Source organism: Eucalyptus grandis, chromosome 11 (assembly GCF_016545825.1).
Source record: "Eucalyptus grandis isolate ANBG69807.140 chromosome 11, ASM1654582v1, whole genome shotgun sequence".
Lineage (NCBI taxonomy): Eukaryota > Viridiplantae > Streptophyta > Magnoliopsida > Myrtales > Myrtaceae > Eucalyptus > Eucalyptus grandis.
This window is the reverse complement of record NC_052622.1, coordinates 49,477,072-49,493,738: the sequence shown is the minus strand read 5'-3', so window position 1 is coordinate 49,493,738 and position 16,667 is coordinate 49,477,072. Positions and strand designations below refer to the sequence as shown.

Genomic DNA, 16,667 nt, shown 5'->3' with positions numbered 1-16,667 from the left:
ATATCTAAAACTAGTACACTTGTCCAGGATCTAAGTCGTGGGTGAGTATTGCTTTTAGCTCGGATGAATTTGAGCCTTACCAATAAAACTTATTATCCTAGTTCTCATATTGCTAAAAAATTGCAAAGTAAATTAAAACTCCCAAACTAGACTAACTGGTATTTTTGTGATAAATTTGCCATTCATTATTTTTCATTAAATTTTATCATCAAATTACTAAGTTGGATATTATTTGATGGATATACTAATTTATTTACACCCCATTTGTTGCATATGTGGTAATTTGTGATTTTTTGTGATATTAGTTCAATTTAACGACGTTAAAGAAGAGTAAATTTGTCATAAATATATTAATTTAAAAGTTTTTGTGGGTAAAAAATTAATCTAGATAAATTTATTATAAATATACTGATTTGAAATATTTTATTGTTAAAAAAATTAATTTGAATTAAATTTGTCATTATATTTATCTTTTTAATTTTCTTATGTCAGGCTTTTGTAAATAAAGCCGGATACGAAGCCACTTCTTCTTTTTTTGTTGTTTTGGTCATAGGATACGAAGCTACTTGGTAGGTGAAAATACGCTCAAACGGGTCGCATAAAGCCAAAAGCTTCTTGTTAACGTTAAAAAACAAAAAACGTGGGGCCCAACGTATCCACCCTGTCACAAAAAATTCGGCCCAGGAGCACCCCCATTGGTGCGTCCCTCCCACGCGCCGCTTCCCGCGCAGAGACAAAGAACCTATTCCATTCTCCTACGCCTCCTTCAGGACCTCCTCGTCCTCCTCAAAATGCATGCTCTCGTCTCGTCATTTCAGTCCCAGCACGCCTTTCTGTACACAAACCAGCTCTTCACTGCTCCATCAGTCTTCTCTCTCTCTCTCTCTCTCTCTCTCTCTCTCCGCCATGAACGGCAACTCCGCCGGCGTCTCCGGCAAGGAGAAGCTGGTCGTGGAGGTCGTGGCGGCGCACAACCTCATGCCCAAGGACGGGGAGGGCTCCTCGTCGCCCTTCGTCGAGGTCGAGTTCGACAACCAGCGGCAGCGGACCCAGGTCAAGCACAAGGACCTCAACCCCGTCTGGAACGAGCGCCTCGTCTTCCTCCTGGCCGATCCCGCCGATCTCCCCTACCGGACCGTCGAGATCAACGTCTTCAACGAGCGGAGGTCCGGCAACAGCCGCAACTTCCTCGGCAAGGTCCGGATCTCCGGCTCGGGCGTCGCCAGGGAAGGCGAGGAGGTGGTCCAGCTCTTCACGCTCGACAAGAGGAGCCTCTTCAGCCACATCCGTGGCGAGATAAGCCTGAAGCTCTACTTGTCGACGCGGGAGGAGGTGAAGAGCCTGGCGGTCAACGGCGGCGGCGGGTTGTCTTCTTCGTCTCTGGTCCAGAGGAAGAGCAAGAAGCTGCACCACCAGCCGAACGCGGCCTTGCTGGCCGTACAGCAGCAGCAGAAGCTGATGCTAGAACAGAGCAAGCCGGCACAGCAAGTGCCAAGCAAGCAGGCTCAGCGGGCGGAGCCGAGCCCCGGAGAGATGAAGCCGGTCGTGATAGCCGCGGCCCCGCAGCCCGTCACGGCGACGGGTGGCGGCGGCGGCGGAGGCGGAGTCCTGGGGGGATTTTTGGGCGGTGGGTCGAGCGAGTTCTTGCTCAAAGAGACGAAGCCAAGCCTAGGCGGTGGACCCACGAGCAAGGACAAGACGAGCTCGACCTACGACCTCGTCGAGCAAATGCAGTATCTTTACGTGAAGGTGGTGAAGGCTAAGGAGGTCTCGACGCCGTTCGGGGGTGGCGGCGAGCTGGTGGCGGAGGTCAAGCTCGGGAATTACAGGGGCATCACGAAGAGGGTCGGTTCGGGTTCTGGCTCGAACGGTGTGGAATGGGACCAAGTCTTCGCCTTTTCAAAGGATTGCATACAGTCCTCGGTCGTGGAGGTGTTCGTGAAAGAGAGGAATAAAGATGAGTTCTTGGGTCGTGTCTGGTTCGATCTTAATGAAGTCCCTAAGAGAGTGCCTCCGGATAGCTCGCTGGCGCCGCAGTGGTACCGGATGGAGGACCGGAAGGGCGAGAAGGCGAAGTCCGGGGAGGTGATGATCTCCATCTGGTTCGGGACGCAGGCTGACGAGGCCTTCGCCGAGGCATGGCACTCCAAGTCGGCGAACGTCAACTTTGACGGCCTGTGCTCGATCAAGTCCAAGGTTTATCTGTCGCCGAAGCTGTGGTACCTGCGCCTGAGCGTCATCGAGGCTCAGGACATCGTTCCATCGGAGCGTGGCCCGGCCATGGCCCGGTTCCCTGAGCTCTCCGTAAAAGCCCAGGTGGGCAACCAGGTCTTGAGGACGAGGGCTTCGCAGGCTGCACCGAACCGGAGCCTCTCGAGCCCGTTTTGGAATGAGGACATGGTGTTTGTCGTCGCGGAACCATTCGAGGATTATTTGATCGTCTCTGTTGAGGACCGGGTTGGGCCTGGCCGTGATGAAGTCGTCGGGCGGGTGCTTCTCCCGGCGACCTCAATCGAGAGGAGGACCGATGATAAGCCAGTGGTTTCTAGGTGGTTCAATCTCGACAGCTATGTCGGTAGCACTGCCAATTCGAAGATCGTGACCAGGTTCGGTTCTAGGATCCATCTCCGCATCTCTCTCGACGGAGGTTACCATGTGCTGGATGAAGCGACAATGTATTGCAGTGACCTTAGGCCGACTGCAAAACAGCTCTGGAAGCCTCACATTGGCGTGCTCGAAATGGGAATCCTCGGAGCCACGGGCCTCATGCCTATGAAAATCAAGGAAGGGAAGGGTGGATCGACCGATGCGTACTGCGTCGCTAAGTACGGTCAGAAGTGGGTTCGGACTCGGACCGTGGTTGATAGCTTGGCACCCAAGTGGAATGAGCAATACACATGGGAGGTGTTCGATCCGTGCACCGTGATCACAGTCGGGGTGTTCGATAATTCCCGGGTCGACAAGAACATAGCGAGCAATGCTGGCCCCCGGGATGCACGGATTGGGAAAGTAAGGATTCGTCTATCGACTCTTGAGTCTGACCGGGTCTACACGCACTCGTATCCGCTCTTGATGCTTCACACTTCAGGGGTCAAGAAAATGGGCGAGCTTCACTTGGCCGTGCGGTTCTCTTGCGCTAACATGGCCAACATGCTGCATATGTACGCAATCCCACTGCTCCCGAAGATGCATTACGTCCATCCGTTGTCTGTAAACCAATTGGACAGCCTGAGATACCAGGCCATGAACGTGGTGGCGTCCCGGCTGAGCCGGGCCGAGCCTCCCTTGGGAAGGGACGTGGTCGAGTATATGCTCGACCACGACTCTCACATGTGGAGCATGAGGAGGAGCAAGGCCAACTTCTTCAGGCTGATGAGCGTTCTCTCCGGTGCTGTGGCCATCAACCGTTGGGTCGAGGTGATCCGCAATTGGCACAAGCCGGTGTACTCAGCATTGTTCGTGGTGGTCTTCCTGTGGCTCGTTTGCTGCCCTGAGTTCATTATCCCCATCATGCTTCTATTCATGGCCTTAACTGGTCTATGGCGGTACCGGTCCCGGTCTCGCCACCCCCCGCACATGGACACACGCCTTTCTCATGCAGAGAGCGTTTTCCCTGACGAACTCGATGAGGAGTTCGACTCATTCCCGACGAGCCGCAGCGCGGAGGTAGTGAGGATGAGGTACGACAGGCTCAGGAGTGTGGCTGGGAGGATCCAGACTGTGGTCGGTGACATGGCCACTCAGGGCGAGCGGTTCCAGGCCCTCCTGAGCTGGCGCGACCCGAGGGCAACATTCTTGTTCATAATCTCCTGCCTATTTGCTTCAGTCGGGTTCTATGCGGTGCCTTTCAGGGTGGTGGTGGTTCTGTGGGGTTTGTATGCGCTGAGGCCACCGAGGTTTCGAAGCAAGCTGCCCAGCCGAGCGCTGAGCTTCTTCAGGAGATTGCCTACGAAGGCTGACGGCTTGTTGTAGGAAGCATAATCTAATGGAACTATTAAGTAATTTGGGGATGAAGTTGAGTACAATATGGGTGGTTCTTTTTGTGATTTTTATTGATGTGTCAGTGTCATGTCTAGATGTTAAAAATGTAGGGTGTTTGTGTGATTGGTGGGGGATTTAATGTGGTTTTCGGGGGAGCATTTTGTATGTAATCTGGGTATGAACTCTAAGATTTTTGCCTCCTGTGGAATTTAAGCAGTGTCCTTTGAATGATGCATTGGTGTGATTGTTCTTCTCTTTTCAAGTCTAGGATAGTCATTTCCGTCGAACTTTTCGCGAGACCAACCCTCGATTCTCAATTTCTTATGATTTTTTCCTGCAACTCTTATTCAAAATGTTTGGACTTGAGTAAGTCCTTAAAAGACTTAAGAGAAATTGGCAGGAATTTCGCCCTGAAGTGGAAGATCCCATGTTGTCCTTCATATTCCCTCTTTATTTGGAAAACAAAGATGAACAGAGAATTAAGAAGTTCTACGGTGAGGAAGGTAGACTCCCACTCTTGGTATGCTTGCATGGGCTATCGCCCCCGATAGAACAGTGCCGTCACAACATATAAAGATGGAAAGACTTTATGATAATTGGGCGACGTTTACTCTTTTCCTTAACTGAACCGATCTTTAAAAAACCATCTTCTTAGTTTGCCTTATATTGCTGTTCTAATTCCGATGCCATTGGCATTCAGAATTACTCCTCCACACAGCTCCGGAAATGGTAACACTAGCTAATTATTCGCCTGTCACAGTCGATTTGATTCTACTAAACAAGCTAAGAATCGGCCATTGAGATACGATCTATTAAGAGCTATCGAATATCATCACTATTGCTCCTATCAAATGCCAGACGAATCTCAAAAAGTCGTGATTTATTTACTCAGCAATATTCATATCCACGTCCATGCTGCACATTGATTTATTGGCTCAAATCGTTAGATGTTACATGTTACACGTTAATACGTGCAAAATATAGGGATTATACTAAATAACTGATTCGCAACTTAATCCCCATCCCAAAGGAGAAAAAGCATAATTTTACAAAAGAGGAGAAAAAATGATGAGGTTTCCGTTGATTTCCAGCTTATAACAGATCGTTTCCTTTATGCTGTACAGGCATTACCTTCAATTTTGAGGACTCGCTATACAAATGATATTAAGAACTGATCTATTCTGCTTATTCACCATTCAGAGACTCCAAGATTTGTTATCACGAAAGAAAGACCTACCATCTCTACGCGAAGCTAGTAAACATGACGTCAACAGGACCGACGGCCATGGCGGTCTTAACACATTCTGACTTTCAGGAATAGTCTTTCCAACTGCAGATACATAAAAGCACTCACCCACAGACGATGAGAGAGAGAGGTCATTGTCATTTTCTTTCTGCAAGAGAATTCACAGCAAGTAAGGGGCAAGGCGGGGATCTGTGCGGTGAGGAAGACCAGCACGAGCTCCTAAAGCTCGGCAGTTGGCAGCAGCCTGAAATCAGAACACACCAGTGAGGTCAAGAGATGAAGGTAAACCCATCTTGATAATTATTCACAGACAAGCGCCGCCAATGCTCACCACTTGAGCTGCAAAAGGCAACATCTTCTCAGGTGGCATTCCAGCACAGAGAGCTGCCAATAATTGAAAGAAAGAACTGAAATGAATGTAAGCATCAGCAATAATTACAACGAAGGGAGCATTCTTGAACTCAACAAACTGTGTAGTTTGTTATCTGGACATCAGATGTAGAGTCAGTCGTGGAAAAACTTACAAAGCCAAAGTTTGGACGTCCAAAGAGAGATATGGAGAATATTGAAAGCCAATTAGACATTCATGTTGGCGTTGTATAATCAAGCAAAAGCTTGACCCGAATAAATCAAAAGACCATCTTCTTCCATGACCATATCAACCTTACAGAGACTCAATCATCATATGAAATCAGTGCGTGCTTCGGTCAAAGTTCCATCAGTGAAAATCCGGAGAACGGAGAGCCTCAAACCAATATATCTCCGGTGATGAAGACGATTAACATTATGTTTTGATTATAGACTGACATGACCGTTCCATGTGATGATTATCTCTTGAACTTATAGCACAAAACAATAAAATAAAATCACCAAATATAGGTGAAAAGGAATAATAGAAACCTCTGAAATATCTAAGTGGAATCTGGCTGTTGTCTCACTTAAGACAAGTTATACTTTTAAGTGCAGAGTTTTCTAGAACTGCAAAAGATTTGAGAGGGAGTGAATATCAAGTCACGGGCAAACAAAAACATAGCACTGCATGTGTTCCTGGGTTAACAAACGAGTTGGTGGGAAACCGTACCATACAATGTTGCTCCTATGAATGCATCCCCAGCCCCTGTTGTATCAATAATTTCTGGTGGTGGTATATTTTCGGCTGTTCCCAGATATAACCTTCCACTCACTGTCCCAATCTCCTTTGCTGTCAATTTCATCTTTGGCTGAAGGAACCCAAAGATAGCCAAGATATGATTAGTGCCCAATTATATCAAGAACATGGCTGTTTCTTGAAGCTAAATTCAAAAACAGAGAATTTGAACGCAAGCAACATGTGAAAGAAACAGTTTCCTTGGTCCAACTAGCCCCTGCAAACATGGTGATGCTTCTCCAAAGAAATGCAGTTTTGGCCTTCTAATAACAACATCAGATATGTTAAGGTAACGAAGCAAATCATGCACACAAGGATGACCATGTCAATCAGTAGTGAATGGCTTTAATTAAGCTATATCAGATCAATTAAACTAGTGCCAGAGGACAAATTTTTCTGAGCCCCAGATAAAATACAATCTTTTCAATTGGAAAAAAGAACTCTATTTATTTGAACAAAAAAAGACAATATGAGCTGAGGGTATATAATAATTTGTAGAGACATAAGACTAAATGACTACTGAAGCCTATTCTGCACTTGGAAGTCCACTTTTCAGTGGATAGAAATTTGGGTATTTATTTTGTTGACGGACGAATCCCAAAAAGAGACCTGAGCTTTTGAGCTGACCCAAAAACTCATGAACTTTTACCCCAAGTGACTAAAAATAGCCAGCACTAAGTTTTCCGTCCAAGCTAGCTGATCTGGCATATGAAGTGGCTAACCTAACCATAACACTTTATAAAACAAATTAGTAGAGAAGAGTTGGTGTGATTTCCTGAAACACACATGAAGCAGATTAGTCCCAATTAAGAAAAGCCAAACAATAATTCAAAGACACAATTAATTTGGCTTTTGCTAATAGGTGTGCAGCATGTTTTGGCTCAAGCTGACATGTCTTTTGGCACACATCAACACCATTAGCCACACCATGCGCCACATCAGTAGTTTGCATGGACAAACAACTTAATGTTGGGGATTTTTGTCCCTCAGATAATAGTTCCTGAGTTTATTTGGGTTTTTTTGAAAAGTTGGGGAAACTTTTGTCACCCAGGTGAAAGTTCATGAATTTTTGGGCGATTAGCCCTTTGTGGATAGGGATTTGCTCTGACTCCTAGATACTAAATCCTCCAAAATTTTGGTGATCAGCCTGATCTACTTTATAAGGTGCAGCAATAAATATGGCAACCACCCAATGATCAGAAACTTCAAATTAGAGGAACATCATGAACTCGTATCAGATGATGTAATCACTAATCACTCTCAAAGATTAAGAATGCAAAAGCCTAGAGGACAGCAATAGTTGCCATATTCCCCTTCCTATGAACTTTATGCATAGGGGTCCATTACCCAGCATTATGGACTAAGGGAGAACAACAATCTGACCCATCATTGCAATGAACATAATTCACTTTTGCAACAGATTGCATTTCAAGCATGGACACTTAGTTAAGCACAAGTCGGTCAAAATTGGACTTCCATCTAAGATTGATGAACCCATGTAGGTTTGCAGAAGTGATGTGTGTGTGCAAGTGTGTGGGCATTCTCAACAACCAAGCAACAATGGGACAAAGGACCTCTATTGGTGTATTTCTAATAGAGAATGGTGGGAAGCAAAATGAGGAGCAAGGGAAGACAAGAAGTTTTATATCATAAAGGTTTGTACATAGACCTCTTAGTTTTTCTTCTTTTGGTTGTACTCAAGAGGAGAGGAATTGGCTATTTATAACCTTCATTGACCGGCATAGTCCAAAAAGTTCTTCCACATAGCTTTACACAGACTCTTCTTTCATCAATAACTCTAACAACTTCATGGCTTTTCAGCCACGCAATTCAACTAGCACTTAGAGACTTCTAGACCACAATCCACAACTACCAATTAATGTCTAGAAGCTTGTGGAGTCTAGATTAATTCAGGAAAATTAATTAAAGTCTCAGCACTCCTCTATCAATTTTTGTGATATGTCAAGCATATTTGGTAGTGTCTTAAATTTGGCCATAGTAGTGCTTTTGTAAATATTTTTGCGACTTGATCCTTAGTCTTGCAATATTTGAGCTCGATCTTTTCTTCTTCCAATTCCAAGCGACATATTCATCAAACTCGAAGTCTCAGCTGATCATCAACTTTTTTGTTCTTGGGTTGTAGACACAATGTCTTTTGATCAATCGTTGTAGCCAAGGAATATTCCATTTTCAGTCTTCTTGTCGAGTTTGCTCCTCTTCTAAGCAAGGATATGGACAAAGCATATGCAGCTGCACCCCTTAAGATGCTTTGCTGAAGGCTTCCATCTGCTCCATGCTTTAACTGAAGTTTTATTTTGGACTGCATTAGTTGGATAACCATTCAAGATGTATACAGCCATGTAGATTGCTTCTGCCTAAAACAAATTGGGAAATGCTTTCTCCTTTAGCATAGACCTCACCATCTTTGGTTCCATCCTTCATTTCTGCCACTCCATTTTGCTCTGGAGTGTAGCCAACTGTTAAGCTAATGTCATCTTCACAGAATTTAGAGAACTCTCTTTAAGTTGTATTCTGTGCCTCTATCACTCCTTAAGACTTTCTGCAGCCACTCTTAATTCTCGACATGGTTCTTGAATTTCCCGAAAATAAAGAAAATCTCCGATCTTTCTCGAAGAAAGTAAACTCACATGATTCTTGTGTAGACATTGATGAATGAAATGAGATACTTATTTTGGCTAGGTGTCCAGGCCTTCATCGGACCACAAACATCCGTATGCACTAGTTCTAGAGGCTTTTTAGCTCTCCTTGTGTCTCCAAATGGAATTAACTGCCTTTGTTGTTTTCCAAAGAGAACCTTCACAAACATCTGAAATTTCTGAAATGGCTGAAAAATCTCTCATCGTATCTTTTTGTTGGAGAAATTAAAATGGCCAAATCTTCAATTCCATAGACATGAATCATCAATTTGAGCTTTCATAGCAATATCACCGGTATATTTCCATCAAATCAAGCTCCATATTAACAGAAGCAACAATATGTTTTATATTTGTCATAAATGGCACATGCATCTCCTTTGAAGTATAAAGAGTACCCATTTTGTATAGTGTTAGAATAAATAAATATTAAATTATGCATTCACTTAATAGCTTAAGCTTTTAGAACAGTTGCAGTAATCTCATAAAATCTTTCATAATATTAGAGTTGGAAGTCTTGAATTCAAATATTTCCATGCTCCATTTACCCCCCAATTAAATATGTTCATGCTTAGCACTAGGCAAAAAGACCAGACTAAGTATAAGGAAAAATATTAGGATAATTAAATATTAAATCACGCATTCGCCTAACAACTTAAGCTTTTAGAATAGTTAGCAGTGATTCAATAAATTTTTTCATATAGTTTAGCCCACACTAAGTAGATTTTGGGCAAGATTTGGGACTAGATATACGTTATAAATATATTTTGGGCCCTTATTTGTTTCAAAGGAGATGGTGCCTTTTCCTTTCACATCAATTAATGTGTCGTTGCCCAATGTTGCTTCAGTTGTCACCGATGTATTAATATCAGTAAATATAGATTCATCACATCATATGCTTGCTACATCCGCTATCAATGTACCACATATAATTTGTCTCATCACTTGCTACTTCGCCTGTGTAGAATATGTTATCTTCACTTTCTTTTTCTTCAACGTAATTGACTTGATAATTTATTTTCAAGCGACAATCTTTTTCTAAGTGGCCATATGTTTTACATAAGTAGCATTGCAGTTTATCCCGAAAGCAGCAATTTTTCCCCAACTGATTAGCTTTCTTGCAAAAATTGCAAGGCAAGCATTTTCCCTATTGAGTAGTTTCTCCTCTTCTTTTAATTTTCCATGAAATCTTCCTACCATTTTTAGATTCATAAGACCGTATGTTTATTTTAGACTAAAAGACACTTTCAACTAAATTTTCATCTTGTGCCATTAGTCTTTTTTCATGTGCTTCTAGAGAGCCCACTTAGCGACAGGATTGTTAAGTCCTTAGTTCCTTTTATTTGGTAACGATATGATTGTATTTTCTAGCAAGTGATACCAATAATTTTTTAACTACCCTTTGATCAATGATCTCATCTCTATAAGCTCTCATTTGATTTAATATATACTTGAACAGTCTCATATACTTTCATTTTAGAATTCTCATTCTTTTCTTAGAGTTTGAAGTTAAATCGCGCGTACCTTAATTAAGCCTTGGAATTCTTCTTGTAATATTTCCCCTACCTTCTTCGCAATCTTCCCTCCAATTTTTCCTGGAAATGGTATTTCCAAGAGTGCTTGATGAATAACACATAGGTGCATTTAGTTCAGCTTTTTAAAGGAGCTTTCAACCTCCAAAACCCCTTAAAGGAAATGCTGGAGTGTTTGGCAAGCTTGTCTTAAGGAGTTTTCAGTTAAGCGTTGGTTTTGGGAAAACTGAAAGCCCAATGCTAATAGAGACTAGTTTTGGACTTTCAGCATTTGACCAAATACTGAAACTTACTTTCTTTTTTTTCAAAACTACTATCATAAATTTTTTAGTTTTTTGATTTTACCTCTCATTGTTCCAAAACTACCCTTACCTTCACTAGAGTCGGCTAAGAGTTTAATATTTTTCATCCAAAAGCTCTTTATAAAAAAAAATAAAAATTGCCAAACATTGTTTACACTAAAATAGCTTTGCAAAGAATTTTTTACCAAATGCAATTTGCATTTCCCCAAAGCCTTTTAGGCCAAAGAAATTTGCATTTTCCCAAGGCCCATTTCCAAAACTGAACCAAACACAACCATAATGCCCTTGCATCTTTTTCTAGTTGCTTTATGGGAATACTTGCACCTTCTTGCAAAGCAACATAACCTCTTTCCACGATATCCCATAATCTTGGACTATCAAGAAAGTAGCCTTTTTAATGCTCCAATAATCATAATTATTCCCATCAAAATAGAAATGGGACAGGAGGATGAGGCAACTTTGGCCATGGATTTGGTGTCGGAAGATTTGAATGGATGATTTTAGTAAAGGGTGGTTAGGACAAACCGCTTAATACCAACCTAAAAGGCCAAGATCTAGCTTTGGTTTCAGTAGAGGATGGTTAGGACAAATGCCCAACCATCCAAACTTGCCTAGCTTTGATAACGCTATTAGTTTGCAGAAGCGTGGTTTTAACTACCACCATTAGTTTTTGGTTTGATGTGCAAGAATGTATGTGTTTAGGATATGTTTGGCAGAGGAATGACAAGAGGACAAGGGGACAAGGTAATAGTCGTGTTTTTGAGGTAACGGGAGATAATCTCATTAGTTTATAGAAATGGTTTTACATAAGGAATTTGTGGAGTATAAGAATTTGGCTTTATAAGCTCTACTCCCCGCACCCTTTTTACATGAATAATCCAAGCTCTATTTATAGATCCATTCCACCAACATAGTGAAAATATGCAAGTTGGAGATTATTTTAGACTCTTCTCTTTTTTTACCCCAAATTCTAACTACTCCTTAAGAGACATTAAGAGACTTGAACACCTCTAGATTCAACTATCCACTATTAGACTATATAGTTCTAGGCATTTCTTTGTAAGATACTTTCAACACTCCTCCTTGATGCAAAAGCACTACCACAAGCCAAATTCGAGACACTATAGAATATACTCGGAGTATCACAAAAATTAATCAAGGCGGAGTGTTGAAATTCTAATCGATTTTCCTAAAAATGATCTACTCCATCAGGAGCCGAGACCTATATTTTCAAGTTATAAATTGGAAATGAACGGTACCATTTCTTCCATTTCAATTACCAGAAACAAAGCCACAACAAATACCCACCTAGGTAACTTCGATGTCACAGCATAAATTTGTTCAAATGTTTGTCTCGCATTCTATCTTAAACTATGGTGATTTTCTTCATTTGATTATAAAAAGGGAAAACAGGGGTTTAATCATCTGGCTCGTGCAAGCATAATCAGGAAAGCCACGTAGTAAAAAGAAAACATGATGTCACAGAGAGAGAGAGAGAGAGAGAGAGAGAGGTAAACAGAATAAGATTAAAAAGAAAAAAAAAGAATGCAAGAGATATTTGTCTTTTAAATTGTGAGTTCTTGTCATTTCCTGAAGTGCACCGTTTTGATCATTTTTCACTTTTTGGGCTTGGACATTCCCTGTGCAAGCAAATTATTGAAAAAAAGGTCCAAATCCTGAAATCATTAGAATTGCCTACAAAATCACGATTTTAGTGATTTCAACAACCGAATGTGCGGTTTTAGCCAGTTCATACTTCTCTATGTTTTCTGAACGAGCTGACTTGTTCCAACATATTTGAATCCTGAGATTGCACGGTCTCACGATTTAAATAGGGAGTTTAATAACATTGATTAAGCATTGATGAACGAAACTTTGATGTTAATTGAGACAAGTGGTTACCGACAAAATACATGTTGGCAGTGTCATGTAATTAGGGCTTTTCAGCCTCAGAGAGTCCAACAAACTGTCCACATCCTCTTCTCCAGAGTCAGGATCATCTGCCAAAGAGTAATTCCCATTGAAATCATTAGCTGGACAAAGAGGCTGAAATTTTAAATAACATGCATATCACCAGTTGAAAAAATGTAAACTGACCATCCACACTTCTTTCAAGCATTATACATCCATCTTCACCCATGGTGACTATAATAAATTGCAAATTTGGCAGCCTCAGCATCATGGAAAGCAGTGCCCTTGCGGTGGATGCTCCATTTGTCCAGGCCTACACATGGAACAAAAAATTCCACATGTATCCCCTATCTTAATAAACTAGAGCCATTTTACAGGCACTAAATCTTGAAAATACCACTTTAAACACAAAACCAACTAGTGATATGTAACCCTTTGACTTTACTTTAAAGTACCTTTCGTCGGTTCCAAAGTTTCAAATTGCATTTTGATGATAATAACAGAGATTGAAGGTCTACACATGCATTCCAATGGCTGTTAAAGTGAGAGATTGAAGAGAAAATGAAGCTTTAAAGAGCTCAATGGAAAATAGGTGATTACAGGCATGGAGCTAAAAGAACTCAAAAGCTCAACCATTTTTCCCAAGAATTAACATAATCGCATGCATCAGTCATAGTGTTCAATTTTCTCAGAGGATGTTAATAGAATGACAAACCATGCCTTCTAGCCAATGTCAAAAACTAATCAAGAGAGAAGTGCTTGCCTTGGGAAATTTTGCTGAGCACACTGCATAATCAGCCACTATCAAAAGATCATCCAATCCCTCTCTTAACCTTTCTGCCTCCACTAAAATTGGTATATGCTTGGAGACGGCCTGCACTGGAGATTTTGAAGATTGCTATTTTTTAGCCCCTGATAAACATAATTACATGTAGAAAACACAAATGGAAGATGCTTCAAAGTCGAACACTAATTGAACTGCAATCTTGGTTGGTTCATCTAATCACATTTATGCTAAAAGCCTAGGCGAGAGAGATGAAGAACAGATTTCATTCTATTCCATCACGCCATTGCTTTCTCAGAAATAACCACTTTAGGTATATTTGTGGAACAAAAAAAGGTGTAAATCTGTGTAAGAGAGTATGTTCAATATAGTGCACCTAATTTACGATCAATGTGTGAACAATCTCAATTTGGAATGCTACTTCTTTTCAAGGCCTTAATGTACGAATTATCAATCTGTAAACATCGCAACCAAATTCAGAAGTTGCATGTATCGCATGGATATAAACTCTGAAGAGTGACCCATATGTTGATAAAGACACTGAAAGAAGTGTGAGATGAAGAGTAAAGACTACAAAATAGTAGTCCAATTACCTCTCGTGCAATCTTTAAAGCAGTTTCAGGAAACCTTCCATCAAAGAAAATGATTCTTGCTCCATCAAGAGCAGATGTCAAACTTGATAGAGGAAGTTCATCTGGTAGCAAGGGTGGATGACCGGGGGTATGTATGCAAGTCCGTGTTTTACTAAAAGTAGATGACAATGGTAGGATGTTGCAGGTGAATTGATAGGATAATGAATATATACATGAACAAATCAACTAGAAATATGAGCGCGCGCAGGGGCGCCGCCCCAGGGGGGGGAGGGAGGAAGATAGAGAGAACAGCAAAACAAGGTTCTCACGTCTTGTTATCAACGATGACATAAGTGAATGGGGAGTTACCATCCGGAGACACCTGTACGTATGCCGTGTTGAGTTAGGTGGATAGGAGGTTAAGGCAGTAAGAGTAGGCTATTAAGATGTGGTGACAATAAAATATATGCAATTGATTCTTAGCATCAAGGGTACAAATCTTATATGGACACACAGGAGCACACAAATAAAGTGCCGAACTGAAAGATGACACATGCACTTAATCAAAAAAGCTTATGTCCATACATGATATGAAACCCAATGACTTAATGCACCTATGCAACTGATCATGAATGAAGTTCACAAGTCAACTTCTGGCAACTCTGTCAACCACTCATTTGGAGCTAGTTTCTTGCTTAGCCATCTCATTGGACTAATGACCGATCTTCTAAGACACTTCTAGCAAGAGTAATAAATCATGCCAGTTGTATACTTCTAATTAAAGAAAAACAATTTTGCCTCCCTCCCCTTGTAAGCATCATTGTAGAAATCAATAAGAAAAACCTTTCCTTTTATTGTCCTTTTCAATTGCTTGTTAGGTAGATGAGCTGAAAGTTAACGAAACTCAGACAGCGTCATAGAATGCATTATAATGAATTTGCAAGACTTAGCAGTGATGAGCATCCATTTCGATCCACAGAATAATAAAAGAATCAGCATAGAGGAATTTGAGAACTTTCGGAAATGAACAATTAGAGAAGTAACAAAAGAAAAGGTGATGGTCTCCATAAATGGTTTGCCAAAAAAGCACTTCCAACATTACTAATTAACCAACAAACATCTTTAAGTGGCAAATGTTGCTATGCAAAAGAAGCTATGGGTGTTTAGCTTTTTGAATATCAATCTAACAAACAAGACAACGAAAGAGGATCCAGATTGAGGTTGCACAAAGCTACAGTTGTTGAAGTATCTGATTGCATCTGATGCTTACAATGAAGAAAGAAGTATCTACACCATCAGCCTTTAGCTCTTCTAATATTCCCCTGCCCTGAGCGTCATCAGCTACCTGATTTCAGAAAACATCCATATGGTAAAAAACCAATACGCTTGTCCTATAAACCCAACTTCCATAGAAGCCAGAGGATGGGCTCACTAAGAGAATTCAGAAACCTGGAAAGAACAAACACTGCACCTTTGAAATAAGCCTTGGTTTTAAACCCAAACGAGAAGCACAAGTCAAAGCATTTCCCGCATTTCCGCCTCCTTGAAACTGGAAAAAAAAAAAAAAAACCGACAAACCAGACCATAACATACTCTACCAATGTCTTCGAGAGCCGCACACATGAAACGCTCCGCATCAGCATGACAGCATGTCATGCCATTAACAAGACCCCTCATTCATTACGGAAAAAAGGTAATGCGACACACTCGAATCCGACGAATATCGCAGAGAGCCACTAACAAAAGTCGACTGCAGTGAGCACAAGATTAGTCAATTGAAAGCAGTACGGCGCAAAGACGACCAGCACTTGTAGCCAGAAGCACATGGAAGCAAGCGAAGCTTCCAGAAATCTCGAAGCCGCATCGTAGTCGGGGAGTGACACGACAGTTAAATTCATCGAGTACCTTCAGATCGGTGGTTCTGATCTTGTCGTCGGGATTGGGATAAGAAGCCACGGCCGCCAGGAAATCCGCCGACACCGCCCCGCACCCTACCTGCTCCCGCACAGGACATTCGCGAATCACGTTTTGACCGCTGCAATCGAAATCGATCGCGGTAGAAGACGAGCTTCGAGCGCTCGACCGAGAAGAACATCGCATGCATCGCGCAGAGAGAGTGTAGATAGAGAGAGAGTTACGACGATGCGGCGGCGAGGTGGAGGAGGGAGAGAGAGGGGATCGGAAGACATTGCCGATGACTGCAGCCGAAGCATGACTGGAAGGAGCAGAATTGGATGCTTTTAGTTAGTTCTTGCAGTTGATGAGAGAGAGAGAGAGAGTGAAACGGTGAGGGGGGAGAGGAGCGGAATCGCGTCAGAAGAGCACAGAAGGGGACGGCTTGAAATGGCGCGTGGAAAGCAAAGCCTGGGGTGGCCACCTTTTTTTTTTTTTTTTTTTTTTTTTTTTTTCTTTAAGGATAAAAATAAATGATTCATGAACTTTAAATTTATTTAATATAAATCATTAACTTTAACCTAATATTCAATGAAATCATTATATTTTTAATTTATTTAATATGATCCATGAATTTTTTTTATA

The 16,667-nt window shown here is 41.8% G+C and overlaps 2 protein-coding genes across 4 annotated transcripts; one reads left to right on the top strand and one right to left on the bottom strand.

The window, feature by feature from the left end:
* The first annotated feature begins 841 nt into the window (after window positions 1-841).
* On the top strand, window positions 842-4,234 carry LOC104426856 (FT-interacting protein 4). The gene has a single exon (XM_010040024.3). The coding sequence runs from the start codon at window positions 907-909 to the stop codon at window positions 3,970-3,972; it is 3,066 nt and encodes a 1,021-aa protein (XP_010038326.2). The 5' UTR covers window positions 842-906; the 3' UTR covers window positions 3,973-4,234.
* Window positions 4,235-4,968: 734 nt separating this feature from the next.
* On the bottom strand, window positions 4,969-16,444 carry LOC104426855 (ribokinase). Of its 3 annotated transcripts, XM_010040023.3 has the most exons (12): window positions 16,268-16,444; window positions 16,035-16,124; window positions 15,601-15,678; window positions 15,400-15,474; window positions 14,459-14,511; window positions 14,151-14,301; window positions 13,537-13,647; window positions 12,960-13,086; window positions 12,765-12,862; window positions 6,309-6,447; window positions 5,559-5,611; window positions 4,969-5,471 (listed from the first exon to the last, which is right to left on the bottom strand). In XM_010040023.3, exons 1-12 carry the CDS (start codon window positions 16,340-16,342, stop codon window positions 5,388-5,390), a joined length of 1,134 nt encoding a protein of 377 aa, XP_010038325.1. In that variant the 5' UTR covers window positions 16,343-16,444; the 3' UTR covers window positions 4,969-5,387. The 3 variants fall into 3 exon arrangements, with proteins under 3 accessions (XP_010038325.1, XP_010038324.1, XP_039160386.1); XM_010040022.3 differs by having other exon boundaries at window positions 16,035-16,425; XM_039304452.1 differs by lacking the exons at window positions 4,969-5,471; window positions 5,559-5,611 and adding an exon at window positions 5,618-6,205 and having other exon boundaries at window positions 16,035-16,426.
* Between the last annotated feature and the right edge of the window lie 223 nt (window positions 16,445-16,667).

Bases quoted from the DNA above. Each gene is read 5' to 3' on its own strand.
- LOC104426856 (XM_010040024.3), top strand. From the start codon at position 907: ATGAACGGCAACTCCGCCGGCGTCTCCGGCAAGGAGAAGCTGGTCGTG.
- LOC104426855 (XM_010040022.3), bottom strand. From the start codon at position 16,229: ATGCGATGTTCTTCTCGGTCGAGCGCTCGAAGCTCGTCTTCTACCGCG. The intron at 5,612-6,308 runs GTACGGTTTCCC...AATTATTGGCAG, and splicing joins CATAGGAGCAACATTGTATG to CTCTCTGTGCTGGAATGCCA. The intron at 5,472-5,558 runs GTGAGCATTGGC...TTCTGATTTCAG, and splicing joins TGCCTTTTGCAGCTCAAGTG to GCTGCTGCCAACTGCCGAGC.